This window comes from Perna viridis, chromosome 11, assembly GCF_037379345.1.
Source record: "Perna viridis isolate PV_CMFRI_1.1 ecotype Kerala chromosome 11, ASM3737934v1, whole genome shotgun sequence".
In the NCBI taxonomy this organism is placed as follows: domain Eukaryota; kingdom Metazoa; phylum Mollusca; class Bivalvia; order Mytilida; family Mytilidae; genus Perna; species Perna viridis.
The window spans coordinates 13,459,986-13,475,730 of record NC_142455.1 but is presented as its reverse complement, the minus strand read 5'-3'; the positions used below and the strand labels follow the sequence as shown (position 1 = coordinate 13,475,730).

The following is a 15,745-nucleotide window of genomic DNA, read 5'->3' as shown; positions in this document are numbered from 1 at the left end:
TAATCAGAGAAAAATGCACCCCTACCTGTGTTATATTATCAGCTTACATTGACCTTCAATTAATTCAAAGAAGGTTCAAGATTGTCTTAACAAAGGTAATTAATGCTGAATAATATACACCAGTACTCTTATGGGCACGTAATGTATATCGTGAATTGCTGTCACAACAACAAATATAAAAGAAGGCTAATGAAAGGGCCAAAATACGTTTGATGTATCAAAAGTGACAATGATAAAGGAAATAAAACGAAAACTGACTGAAAAACTAGGGGTAATTAGAAGTATGAATGAAGCACCAAGTTACGTAAAGCATTTTTGCTTTCTAAATGTACGGTCTTTACAAAGGCATAGGTATTTATGAGGCCGGAAATTAATTCGAGACAACTACTAAAGCTTACACAAAAGTGTCAAATTGTCCAAATTAGTCCATATTTTAGATCAAATCACTGTGCGTACATTGTTTTTATCGCAAATGTATTTGCTAAAAGTTTGGAACTAGGATGTACCCTACAATTTTTAATTTATTTATATGAAAGACTGTTAATTGTCAACATTTGGATAAATTAATATACTTAATATCCGAGGACTGTAGTGCTGTCGGATTAATTTAGTGGCCAAAATATGTCAATGAATGTACCATGCATTCACATGTAGATTATGTTCCAACGTTCACAGTAAGACTATTGGAGTAAGCTAGTGCTGAACATGTGTCTATGTATGCACCTTGCTTTTATATATACATTTCTGTTCCACTTTTTATTGTAAAGTGAGTGAGTCAGTGTCTAATCATGTCTATATATGTACCATGCATACACACATGGAGTAAATAATTGCATTTTTCCTGCAACGTACACATACTATTAAACTATGTATCGCTTATTCTGTTAGTATTTTACTCTTACATATATCCATACAAGTACATTTTTACCAAATACATGTAAAAGTCTGTTGTTTACATCGGAAAGAAACTTAAGAAGTAAAAATGATTATATTAATGAATGTGTGCTTCCTAGAAATTTGGTCTTTGTGCAGTTCCCTGTACACATAAATGACATTCTAAAACCAATCAAACCCCCAAATAATCTACACACCTAAAGGGTTTAGAAATAATTCACTTTAAAAATGAACATTTTCTGCATGTTTGTTTGTAAAAGAAAGACTTCACGTGGAATATTTATACACTGGTTGAACGAGTTAAATCGTGTAATTAAGAATATTTTGTTTTAATCAGTGATAACAAGAAAATGTCAAATGGAAATCGCTAATCTTTTACAGCTGAAAAGACTTGTGAAATCCGTTTCCTGAAATCTGACTAACATTTCTCTCCAATTTTCAGTAATTAAGTTGCAATAATCATCTTTTCCAAATGTAATTACCACCAATTCTTGTTTCCTTTAAATGAGATTTTGGTGGCAATGTTTCATCTGTTTTTCTTTAATTTTCAGTCCTCATTTGTAAATACACCCATCAGGTCAACCATCTTAATGCAGATTACAATACCCTTGCATTTTTCTTGTATTTTGTACAAGTTAAATAGGGGAGACATACATAAAAATAGCAAAAAATAGGGGAATAAATAGATATTTTATAACAATTCAAATCAAAGAAAACAAAAAAAACATGTTCTCAATTTTTATGTTGTAAAATGTAATACAACAACAACAAAAACTCTTTCAATAGGGAACTTCTCATTATTACTATATGAAAACAAGACCGGATATGAACGAAACATTCTGAAAAATATCAATTTATCTGCATGCATAATGTAGAAATTTGTGAGGACTTTGTTTCCCCAGTATAACTACTTAAGTGACATAATAGAACCAAGGATAAGATCTTAAAATTGATGTTCCGATCGCTTTAAGGAGGTAGACCTGGGGTAAGGGACACAACTCTTACAAATCATTGGAACGCTTGTATTCAGCAATTTAGATCAATCTCATATAAGCATCAAAGTACCTTGGACTGATTTCATTCTGTTTCAAATGAAAGCTTGAAAGAATTTAATGAAATTGAATGATATACAAACATATCACTGATTTCATGAGTTATGTCCCTTCCCATAGGTTTACCTCCTTAAATAATCGCACAATTCTTATTAGTTTCATCTAATAAATTGATTGGATACAACTCCTGACACTTTGGTGGGACGTAAGAGGATACCACTTTGACAATGAATAATACGCCCCCTTAATGTCGTTAATGAAAAAATACTTTTTTTTGCATATTGACCTTCGCTGATATCATACGGCGTTTTAGTACTTATTACTAATTATACGGCATTTCAATACTTATTACTGATCATACGGTATTGTAGTACTTATTACTGATTATACTGTATTTTAGTACTTATTACTGATTATACGGCATTTCAGTACTTATTTTTGATTATACGGCATTTCAGTAATTATTACTGATTATACGGTATTTCAGTACTTATTTTTGATTATACGGCATTTCAGTAATTATTACTGATTATACGGTATTTCAGTACTTATTACTGATTATACGGTATTTCAATACCTATTACTGATTATACGGTATTTCAAACATAACTAAGATACAATTCATATGTTACTTTTTATCTCTTTAGAACTTAATACATTTTAGGGGCAGATGCTTTTAGGTTCGATTTCGCAGAGTAAGCATTCTATTGTTATCTAAATGATTGTGAAAACGAATAGATTTTATTTCATTAATCTTATGTAATAATGATGATAAAATAAATCCAATTCTTTTTGATATGTGATCTACCAGTCTGTTATCTTTTCTTCCGTTTTTTTCCTTTACGCTTCCTCATTTTTTCTGTTTTTTTTTACGCAAAAACCAAAACACATATTTGCTAATTACGCAATCGTACTTTTTTTTAATATCGGCAGCTTTTTACAATCATCTATCACAACAAAAACCTGGAATGGTATATTGTGCTAAACCATAAAAAATCTCTTCTTCATATGTTTTATTGTATGCATTGGCTGTAAAAGTGAAAGTGAAAATGGGTGTCCTGAAGAAAAGGAAAACCATAGTTTAGAGGAATTACTAGTTCTTTTTTTTTACTTCCAGTAATTCTTTCGTCAACAGTTCCAAATACATCAGTGGTTTATTCGACAACGTGTATTAGTATTGCATAAATCCATATTGCAGATAAAAAAAATAAATAAGACTTTCTTCAACAGTTCCAACGATGTGGACTTTAGGTTGACTTTGTAACTTTAATTTAAAACATTTATTCGTCAATATGATTCGCCACTTGTGTCTTTAAAGTGTCAAGTACTACATGTAGTAGATATAAGTTATAAGTATAAGATAAGTGGCGCTTGGGATATTTGATGAATACATGTATTATCTTGATAAAACTATTGTACTTTGGATTTCGAAATCGAAGTGGTAAGTGTTATATTTCAGGTATCATGTAACTTCTGTCAAAATAAAGAAAACACTTATTCAGTACACAAGACATTATGCATGTCCTAATAGATGGTTCTGATATTTCGACAAAAACTGTCACATATTTTATACGTGATTTTGTGTCTTGTTTTACAGACTAATTTGCTAGACTTGCCATTGTTGGAAACATAAGACAGAACTGACTCAAAAGAGCAATGAAGTGAATGGATGTATTTGATTTATCGGATCCGGTGTAAGCATCAAGTTGAGACTCTGATTGATGTCAAAATACGTAATGATCGAAGAATATAAAGGAAATACAGATCAAGTTTTAATAAATATTTCTGAACCTTTTGTGAGTGATTCTAAGTGAAAGTGATAGAGATAATTGATTGGCTGATAAATGTCACTCATACTTAGAAATTTCAAAAAACAATTCAAGAAAATTCGACTCTTGTGACATGGAGCAAGCAGTTGTCACATGCTTCTAATTTGATGGTAGATACTTGTGAAAATGGCGAATGCTAAAATAGTGTTTATTTTCATGTTTAGTGGACTAGAGTGGAGCAGAATTGAGGTAAAATTTAAGGTTATATTTCTTACACGACATGAATAAAAAGTCTCAATAAATTACTAAACATTCTTATTTGAAACTTTTGTTCTTTGCATGAAAAATATGATTAAAAACTAAAATGGATAAAAGAATTGTATAATCTGAAATTGTTTTTACATTTACTAAATTTACAGTATTTAGGTAAAATGTTAATTGGGTAATATAAGAGATATCAGTTTTGAAAAAAAAAACTAAGAAAACTTACTCATTTGCTTCTGTTATTTTGTATGTACGATTTTAGTTACCCTATGTTCTTTGTTGTGTATTTCTGTTTTCCATGTCTGGTCTTTGTCCCTGGATTACATTATTTTGATTATCGCTATAACCTTGGTTCCCTTCATTACTCCTTCAATGGACAACGTATGAATCATGGAACGTTTGTTATAAGCTATCAAATATATTAGCATTACAAAGGTATTAAAATCGGGTTATTTAAAAGAAAAATAAATCCACGATTCTCTTAAACGTAATTCTGAAGGATATTCTGTGATCTATGATTAGAGTATTTTAAAGCTATATCAAGTGATGCCAATAGTGCATACTACCGATGTTTGGTAGAATTTGAGCCTTTTTTGAATTTTTATTTTGATGGGTTGAATATGTTGTTCATGTAAGCCGTTTTGTGTTAAATTTAACGCTATTGCTAAATCTCTCTTCGCCTCCTTCACATAAAGTTCGTACTTACAATTTCGAATTTATCTTTATGGTAGATCATACCTAATACATTTATTAGATATATTTTCCTGTTTTCTCAATGATGACCTATGCCGACCATACTGGTAAATTATAAGATAAAATATATAGGTTCCGGAACTTAATTTTTTAGGTAATTGAACCTAAATGTAGGCGATAATTAACGACATTTTATATAGAATAATGTAGAAAATTGTCACAGTTACTCTTAAAACTTCGTATTGATAACACTTATCTAACATTATTTCATTTCAAAAAAAAAGAATTGGGAGTCACTTTTTTTCTTCAATGTAAAATACCCTAAAATTCCAATTTTTTTCTTTAGAACATTTTTCGCCAATTGTCTCCCCTTCAAGGATAAATGTTTGTAATTTTTCCAAAAAAAAGGTAAATGCAAACAAAAATTAAAAAAAAAAAAAAAAAAAAAAAAAAAAAAACTAGATCATTTGGAATAATTTAAAGTCAAATTATTGAATCATTTCAAACACCGTTTGTTGATTGAAAATGCATACATCTGTATGATTTACCAAGATGACATAAAACAATGTGCCGTGTAATAGGTTTGATCTATATTAATCATGGTCGCACTTGATCTTACTTTCAAAGAGTGAACTGATTATGTACTATATCTTGTAAAAAGGTTTCTATAATAAATTAAATTCATGGCTACTATATAGGAAATTCATTAGGACTTTTACTACAAACGGATGTCACTAATTGAACAACGTAAATTTGGTGTATCCTATTTAAAGAGTGAATACGGAAAATAATATTTGAAGAAAATACTGATAGAAATATTCCTGTCTCATTTTGTCAATACAAGGTTGTTTATAATATGTCAGAAAATGATAAAACAAATGACGGGATGTTCGACGGCCTGGCTAGATCTTCATATTTTGGTTTTTGAAATATCATTGTGTATGCAATATGTTATTTCTTACATAAAATCAATCCATTTACTTTAATATATCTATTGAAAGCTGCACATTTAATCTTATTTTTTAAGTTGAAATTCATTCTGAGGGGTGTTTCATGAATTGTGGTGAAAACATTTTTTTTCAACTCATGAACGGTATACAACCCACACCATACAACACTTATCCATTGTATTATCATTTTTTGTACATTACCAAATGAATCGTCATATTTTGGTTAATGTAATATTCATTGAGATCTTTTATTTTATTCTAAGGCCATTGTTTGTTCACTTAGCAAGGAATGGTATTTATCAACACATCATATAAGCGTAATATTTTTATCAAATTATGGTAAAATTAAAAATCCCCTTTCAACAACAGCAGTATTTTTGTTTTACCCTAAGAGTGCTGAAAAGAGCAGATTTTTTAATATTCTGGCGGGAATCCATAACTTTCAAAACTCGATGCTCACCGAATTCACTTTTATTTCTAATTCAAAAACAGTAAATGCGGGTGTTTCTAGAAAAACAGGACGCTTACCCTACCGTTGCACCTGCTCCATGCTCCCAGTTCCAGTGGAGTACGGTGGAACAAATGCATTTTTTAATGCAGAAAGCATTACCGTTACATAAATATTTAGTATACATAGACTGAAAAAAATTAATTTTTGGTTGTTTTTTCCTCCACCGGGAGTTATCTTAATAATAGGCAGTGTCTAACGTTAATGTGGCCTAGTACTGGAAAAGATCCTTGTCGATTTATTATTTTGAAATCGACACTACAATAGAAAAAAATGAAATCTGTATGTATTTATGCTATTTCTGATACTATATCAAATGATTTACTATAATTTATTTGTTAAACGCTTCACATGTATTCTAACTTTTGAAGTTGAAATTTACTTTGAGGGGTGTTGCAGGCATTTCAGTGGTTAAATGCTCTACAGCTCATGAATGGTATACATTTCTATTTAACAACTCACACCATACAATACTTGTCCTTACCTTTATTTTTTCTACATTTTATCAACTGGAACTACATACTTTAAAATTCTTCAACATTTAATCTTTTCCTTTTGTTGAGTTAGATCTACTTAAAAGTATGAATATTTTTAAACAAAATACATAATTTTCTTCATCCAAACTCCCCAAGTATTGCTACTTCGCATTCCTTATACCATAGAACGCAGAGTTGCAACGGTTGTTACACTCTTAAGTGTTTGTAAGAATCAGGCAAAATGGGAGAAAGCAGAAACATGCATCTCGAAAACCAACTGATCTGACAATTTAATATCACTCAAGGATATTGCTCATTTGGTTTTGTTACTTTGTATGCATGATTTTAGTTACTTTATGTTCTTTGTGTATGTCTGTTTTCCATGTCTGGTCTTTGTCCCTGGATTACATTCTTTTGATTACCGCTATAACCTTGGTTCCCTTGATTACTCTTTGCAAATACCACTATTTAATCTCTGCATCACTGGCTTTGCTAAGAAAATTTTCAAGAAAATATTAGACAAAAATGAGGTGTTATCTGCCCTTAAAATGTTAATTTTCAGTGCATTTCAATGAAGTTATAACTCAATGCTCCAAAATAATATGGAAAATGCTCTCTTTTTTTCTTGATTTCGATTGTGCAGATAGTCAAATTACATTAACAAAATGTTTTTTTTTCATACCATATTTCTCTCACTGCCTGATTCTTACAGAGATTGAAACTTGTGTTGTATAACCTATCCATTTACACCACATACAATTCTTCATCCCCATAGAAAATCCATTATTTAATCTATGTTTTAGTTAAATTCATTGTATCTTATAAATAAATAAAAATAAATTGACTTAGAACCCCTTTCTTCCAATAAAAATTTAAATCTCGTATACAAAATCTCTTTCCCCATTCACATTATCTAACCCAGAAAGGTACCCTAGAATGAAAAGTTTACCCTGAACAAATATTGTAGGTTCTTAACCGTAGGAGTTATACAGAGTGTCTCCGTGTTTGTTAACCATTAGCTCTGTTATTCAGTCGGTGCGTCGACAATGATATCAAATTAATGGAATAAGAGGGAACACGTTTTTGTTACTGATAAGAAATGGTTAAATATAAAAAAACAGTACTTGGATGACTTCAGTTTTATTTCCATTGTAAAGTACTTGACAGAATAACGTGAAATCTGTCCAAACCGAACCTAGTTTGGACTATCAAGATTGTTGAGTTGAGACAGTTGTGTGGTTTAAAAAGTACAACACTTTTTAAAAAGTGTCCGGTTGAGACAAATATTTGGATAATTCAGAGTCCGGTTTAGACAGGTTTCTTTGAACTTAAATGACAAGACACATTTTGTATCCTATAGCTATGGACAATATTATCAGATAGTGAATTTACCTTTTAAAGTTTAACCAGACGTAGCCAAAGCTGATAAACTTGCTTTGGAAATCCTTTAAAAAATACCCTGACTCAAAATCAATAAAAATACCATGAATTGGACAGTTACAAAACAAAGTAGGAACTCAAGTACAATTATATAATTCTAAGCTTAAAAATTAGTGTAAATCTATGAAATATGTCTGAAAGACTGAATTGGATTTCTTTTAAACTCACTGCTCTTACCAATTATCAAATCTTTTGTGGTAAACGTTAAATCGATAAAAACAGCCTTTAAAACTTTTTGAATCGTGATATCGCAAAATGGTGTTGTATCAATGCAGCGAAGCTATCTCACAACCCGTGTATCCCCTGAATGAGTAATCAAGGGAACCAAGGTTATAGCGGTAATCAAAAGAATGTAATCCAGGGACAAAGACCAGACATGGAAAACAGATATACACAACAAAGAACATAAAATAACAAACAAAAGTAACTAAAGTGAGCAACTGGGACTATTAAAACTGGGAGCATGGACCAGGCGTACCGGTAGGGTAAGCGTTCTCTGCTTTCCTAGATACACCCGCCGAGTTCATAAATTCTGTCCCTTTGTTGCCTACGTACCGTGACTGTTATATTAACTTTCGTTTTTGTTGTTTCGTAGTTTATAAAGCATTTGAATACCATATATGCAGTCGGCAAAAAAAACCAAAAAAAACCCCCAAAAAAACATAGACAAAAGTGATCAATTAGACATTTCTTAGAGTGCGCTGTAACGGATATATTCCTGGCACACTCTTAAGTATAACGCTTTCAACAGTAAGCTTCATGGGATAAAGTTGATCTTAACTTGATTGAATGACCGGAGCTTGGGTAGTCAACTCGAGTATGGAAAAAAGAGGACAAAACTTTCCATCAAACAGAGACTCAAATACCTATCATTGAATAATATAATGTTATAATTATTTATAATTAATAAATGTCTTTCATATCAACTTTCTCGTTAACATCGTAATACCGGTAATGAAAATAAAATCTACAGAAGACCATATGTGCCCCTGAACTTAACTTTTTACACGCTGTAAATGGAATAATCCCAGAAAAGTGTAAATTGTATATCACGGCTTGGTGTTTTCGCTAAAGGCGAAAATAACTTTCTTTTCTTTTTGTACAATGAAATAAATGATTCAATATCCGTTTCAGTCAGCACAGAATGAAATGCAAATTAATTGTAATGGTGCTATTTCCTGTAGCCAAGGTTGTGGTAACAAATGCCAATATGGGTTTTATATTAATGTATGAGTGTTTTCATTTTTAATTAATTGACATGGTAATGGGTCTCCTGTCTCTAATTTAAAAAAAAATTAGTTAAAATTACTCGCTTAATTTCGATATGCACGAATCGTATCATTTAGGGTCCCAGATAGGGACATATTACGAAATTTTGTTAAAACGTGTCAAATCAATCACAACTGCGTCAGTGAGGTAAATCATGAAGCCCATTCCAACCACCACACAATACTAAAGAAAAGTGACGGTTGTAACTAATGTGACTTCGATCGGGATATATATTGAGTAGCTACAATGACATCACTTAGCATATTTAGCAACAAAAGACACATCGACTGGCAAATTGAGTAGTTACAATGACGTCAACTGGTACATTGAATAACAACAGTGACGACGACTGGCATTTTGAGTAACTAAATGTAATTAACTGGTATATTGAGTAAGTTAAGAGACATCAACTGGCTTATTGTGTAATTGTATGAGTGCCATAAATAATAATTTGAATATTTTGTTACAAAACTGTATTTAATTGGCAAAGCATGTTTTTAAGTGCCACATTCTGGCGTATTGTGCAACTAAAGTGTCATCAAATGACTTATGGAGTAACTAAACTGTCATCATAAGACTTATTGTATAACTAAAGTGTCATCAAATGACATATTAAATGACTTATTATGTAACTAAAGTGTCATTAACTACCAACTTGTGTAACGTGATGTTGACTAGCATATTGTGCTACAAAAGTGTCATTAAATGGTGTTTTGTTTAACATATTCTACAAACGGAACCTAGTTTTGACACTCCTTATTGTTACATTCTTATAAATGTATATTTTTTTTTAATTTTCCGCCCTTCGCTATTCCCCTTCTAGTCTTTACTTTGCATATTAAACCTTTTAACTAAACACGGAAACGTTTCTCACATTCGTTCAAACCAGTTGATTCGTAGTTTATATTGCTCATATATTACGAATTATTTCGAACGTGAGCAGAGTCATACATCAATGCCTTAATAAGTTGAAAAAAACAAATTTATGGAAAAATTAATGAAACTTTCATTCATGTTCATGTTCGTTACGCTGAAATGTAATACATTTTGCAAGAAAATAAATCGTACATCACATTGTGATGAAATATATCAAATGAATGCGTTAGAGTTGAGTAGTTAAAAATGGATTACACTTTAAACATTCCTGATAACCTTTGTAAGTTCCGTTCTAGTTTCATTTTTCTTACTAGAACCCCGATGATGACGTATTAAAATCCATGGACCGATCTGTAGTTTATTGTTTACTTCCGGGATTTCTAAACGCTTCATTACAATGTCAAATCTTTGATTTTTTGCTTTTTGTGACACTTTTAAGCGTCAGTTCCTATAAGAATCAGGCAGTAGGTGACACATGGTATGAAAAAAAGCAATCATTTTGATAGTGTAATTTGACTACTTGCACCATCAGAATCAAGGAAAACAGACATGATTTTCCATATGATGATGTACCACTGAGTCATAAATTCATTGAAATACACTGAAAATGAACATTTCAAGGGCAGATAACTCTCATTTTTCTACAATTCTATTGAAACAAATATGAGCATATCCAGTGATGCAGAGATCAAATAATGGTCTTTTCAAATAGAGGGAGTATTCTTGAGTGAAAATATATTGTCAGATCGGTGAGGTTTTGACATGCATGGTTCTGATTTTTTCCCATTTTGCCTGATCCTTACAAACACTAACACTTAATAGATATCGTTTTCATGTTATCGGTATTTAATACAGAAAGGTGTTTTGCTTAAGTTCTGTATTTAAAGCTCTATCAATGACAATTTTTTTATACATTTGAAAGGTAGATTAGGACCTCTTTTCGTGAAACACGGAGTCACTTGACGAGACTTACATTAATATCTTGATCTAGTTGTTATTCCGAAACAATGTGATAAGAATTTATCCAAGTATCAAGTATATTTCAATACTTAAAAAAAAACTGTTCAATGTAAAGAAATATTTTGAGAGAATACAAAAACTAAAGGCCTACAGATCGACAACATATCTGTTAACATGATAAAACACCAACAATCATGTCAATTATTTTTGTTTCGGACATCTTTATATTGCAAGTTACCTTCATCTTTTAAATAAAATGCTTTCCGCTTCAAATTCCAAGCTAGGACGAATTACCAGATATTTATCATATTTATTTCGTTCAATGTCTTGTTTGAATACAATTTTGGGTACTACAGATAAATTGCTGACAGCTTTATTCCTACTCTTCTTTTATAAAAACAGGAAGAAAAAGTAATTTGTACCATGTTATTCCCTGACTCTAACTTTAAATACATGTTTTATATCGAAAGACGGATCTCATTAAAAAAAGAAAGCAGATAATGTAGCCTTACAATGGAAGACATAGTTATTTTACTAGACTTGGCTCTATTAAATTTCATCTAAAGAAAAAATCACAAATATACCTCATTCGAATTGACAAAAATGAGATCTTGAGTTGCTATAATATGTTGCAAGTATTATAAATGTGTTAACAATGTACTTAAATATCTTACCATTAACCCGATTTCTGGTAATTCCTTAGCGTTCGTAATCCACGGTATATCCTTAATTACCTTAATTTCATTGTTCACTTTCTAGGCAAAATAGGTTTCATAAGCTAACTTGGTACTGTGACATCATTTACTTTGATCAGTGCGCAGTCCGCATTTAAACAATTTCAAACTAAATAAGGTTTTTGATGAAGGGGTAACGTTTAATTTTAACTTTTGTCAATTAGAAACTAAAATATAAAGATCTTTTTTAATTACTTTTGACCACAGTAATGCTCGCATAACAATCGTTCGTGTAGTATACGCTTTGCGGTTCATAAAGCATAAAAAAGTTGTTAATTACCATAACCTCATTAAAATATTGAAGCAATCCTTAAATCGTCAGGGTTCATTTCATATAACTGTTTTAATGACAATACTAACTGTTAAGGAGAGGGAATTTCGAATTTATACTGTCACTTTTAATTACTGGCGTCATGAATGTGGGTATTTCTGTCTTAAATCCTGACAGTAACACCAACCAATGATAAAACGATTAAAGGGACTGAAATCAACCGGGTAGAACTATACAACACGAAGTAAGAAATGGTTTCCTTTCGTATCTTGTCTACCCTACGACATTTTATAATCATCTCGGTGGGTATTTCTTAGCCTTCTGGTGCCCTACTCAATGCATCCACGTTTTAATGGGATTCGGTTTGCTCATTGACTTCCTTTCTCTGTACGAGTTTGTGTGGTTGTTTTATGTCCTTCGTTGTGTTGTCTTTTCCCTGTACAGTCGTTGTCTTTGAAATATATCCTGTTGATTATCGTTTGCATTATGAATCTCTTGATTTCGTTCTCATAAACCATTGTGATGCGAATTGCCTCACGAAATAATCAAGTAGCAGTCTTTGTAAGAATCATGAAAAAAAAACTGTAAAATGTGATATACCTGAAAAAGGCGACAAATTTTTATTTTTGTTAGTCAGTTGCTTTATAGGTCAACATGATGAAATGTATAATTATTCATTATAATCTGTCTGCTCTCGGGAGATAACCCACATTGAAAATCCAACAGTGTCTATTGTATTGTAGTGTCATTTAAGTTGTCTCCCTTAATTTTGAATTCTACAGTGCATTCTATATAATTTATCTCCTATGAACAAGGGTTATATGAGAAGCCACATGTTACTTTCGGTTTATTATAACATTTTCAACAAGACATCAAAAATAAAAATATTTAGGCTTTCCAACCATGAATCACATTTTACATGATTCTTGTCTGGAGTACTACTTAAAATTTTAATACAGCCAAAAGGATGTATAGGGGATAGAGTTAGTTCTCGGTTGCTAAAATGTCAATTACCTGATGAACTGTCTTATATAGATAAATAGTCATTGAGAATAAAGTTTGTTTTTGTTATCTTATTGTGCATTTATTAAAATACGAAAATATCAGTTTACAAGATACGGGATTGTTAGGATTAGGAAAGGGACAAAAAAATGCAAAGTCCGTCCAGACGACTGATGTATCCCATATTATGTATATTCACGACTCAAAGCAAAGCTTATTTTCAAGTACAACAAATAATATCATTCCCAGATCCCCAAAAAGGGATGATATCTTTTGAAAACAGTGATTATTACATTGGACAATTGGTTCAATAATTGTGCTTACAGAAAATTATACAACAAGAAATGAGGATGTGTGATCAGACACATATCTGGCTTATTCCTGATAGATTTATGATTTTTATCACGGTTTTTTAGTTTTTTTTTTCAATTAGAAGAATAACATTAGAATAACGTTAGAATAGATGACGCGTAAAATATTAGGTTTCGTTTTCCCTTGCTATGTAATTTTACGCAAAATGCTCTGAGTTTGTCATTTACATCAGAAAAGTAGTCCCAGCAGGCCATATCGAGTAATGCGATATTGTTTGCCTTTTTAAGATATTGATAGATCAAATTTAGTTGAAATGTACTATGGAAAATGGCGGAAAAATTTTCCAGCACTTGTCTATAAAAGCAGTCAAAACAAAAACAAACTCTATGTGATAGATGCTTCTAGACAAATTTAAATGGCTTTTCGGATGTTTCCAGATATATTGAATGTACTTAAGGCATAAAAGTCCAAATTGAAAAAAAAAACATGATGTGCCATCTATTGCCTGATTCCACACACAATGGTATTTAATTATAACTTACAATCTCCATCTCCATTCTCTAGTTAAATATGCAAGATCCTTCATGGGGTGTTTGTTAATTTTTCACACGATGACTCTATCTCCCCCGAATCATCACTGTTTGTGCTGTTACATCTATAGTTTACTTTGTAATGACTAATTGGTTAGTACATGATAGTACCATAGAATTTCATTTTTAGCAATAATTAAGAATTCTCAAATTAAGATGCCGCCAACATAATGAACGTAAAAAAACCTTCAATAAATTTGTATTAATTATCTGTTAATTTCGTACATATAAACAAATATAAAAAAAATCAATATATTTGTTGTTAGGACCATTAACACATAATAAAACCACATCATTTCAAATGTTTCCAACAGCTAAAATGTGGAATTTAAGGAATATTCATGCACAATAACGCCAGTCCGATCAAAGCTGGTGTATATAAAATTGTTTGATGTAATTACTACACCGAAGGTAAGGGAGATCAAAACAACAAATGCAAGTAATACTGTCTTCGGATGCAAAAAGAAAATTTCTAGCAAATGTAGATTTCCATATAGTTTCAAACCCTAACATTCATGGTATTTCTACAATACAACCTAATTGTATGATTTACATAATGTTTTTTTCATACAGGAAACCCTTTGAGGAATGACATTCATTTTTTAGATTTTTGCAGATGTTATAAGTCTTTCACCGACTTGGTCGTTAAAAGGCAGAAAAAAAATATATATGGCTGTTTTTTGTAACTGCTTTCGAATTTTCTGACTCCCCTCAAATTAATACTATGTCGTATGTTGGGTCTGTGAAATATTAAGATATTTTTTGCCCTCTATCAATACTGCATCAGATGATTAGCATGTTAGCTGAAGTGCTCTTTTAATCTAGATCTGTTATTTCTTTCTCCACAATTTCGGATGATCGATTCGCTATGTTAAGTTTTTAAATTATTTTCTTCTATATTCTAAACTATGTATAATGTTCTCAGTGTATTATGCTAGTTCCTAAAATATTTTCTTCTCTACTTCGATACAGTGTCGAATGGTCAATCAATCGTTTATGCTTAAAGCTTTCTTTTTCTGTCCTCTTTCGTAACTATGCCGATTTTTTAAGGATGTAGACCTAGGGTAAGGGACACAACTCTTTAAAAAAAACATTGGAACGTTTGTGTTCAGCATTTTACATCAATTTTATGTAAGCATCTAATTAACTTGGATTCATTTTATTCTGCTTCAAACAAAAGCTTGAGAGGCTTTGGTGAAATTGAATATAATACAAACATATCACTGATTTCATTAGTTATGTCCCTTACCATAGGTCTACCTCCTTAACTTCAATGTTCAGTCATTTGATATTTTCTGTTCTCCTTTCACATTAATATTACAATATGAACATAAATAAACATAATACAAATGAGCAGTTTATACTAGAGGTGCGTCGGTAGGGTACACGGAAGGTTCCTTCAAGAATAGTTTTTATTGTTTATAAAGCTATGGGCAGTTGAGCTTAGGAAACTTCGTGGGGAAGAACTGATTTTAAAATACGGATTTACTTTCTATATTACATGTATCATTAAATTTTCTTGAACATTATATAAATTCCGGAATGAAACTACGGGTTTTTTTTTAAATACAAAATTTATTTGCCAAAAAGTATGAAATAAATGCATGTATCGTTTTAAGTAACACTGGGGCCGCTTAATGATATGTGTAAAAGACGAGGAGTCTTACAGAATAAATTTCCACCAT

The 15,745-nt window shown here is 31.2% G+C and overlaps 1 protein-coding gene across 1 annotated transcript in view; it reads left to right on the top strand.

The window, feature by feature from the left end:
- Window positions 1–15,745, top strand: part of LOC148603060 (secretin receptor-like) — a 135,801-nt gene that overhangs the window by 40,056 nt on the left and 80,000 nt on the right. Inside the window, exon 2 of the mRNA XM_088551772.1 lies at window positions 3,544–3,964. Within this exon, the coding sequence (XP_088407898.1) occupies window positions 3,902–3,964 (63 nt within the window). The 5' untranslated portion in view covers window positions 3,544–3,901. The remainder of the gene's footprint in view (window positions 1–3,543; window positions 3,965–15,745) is intronic.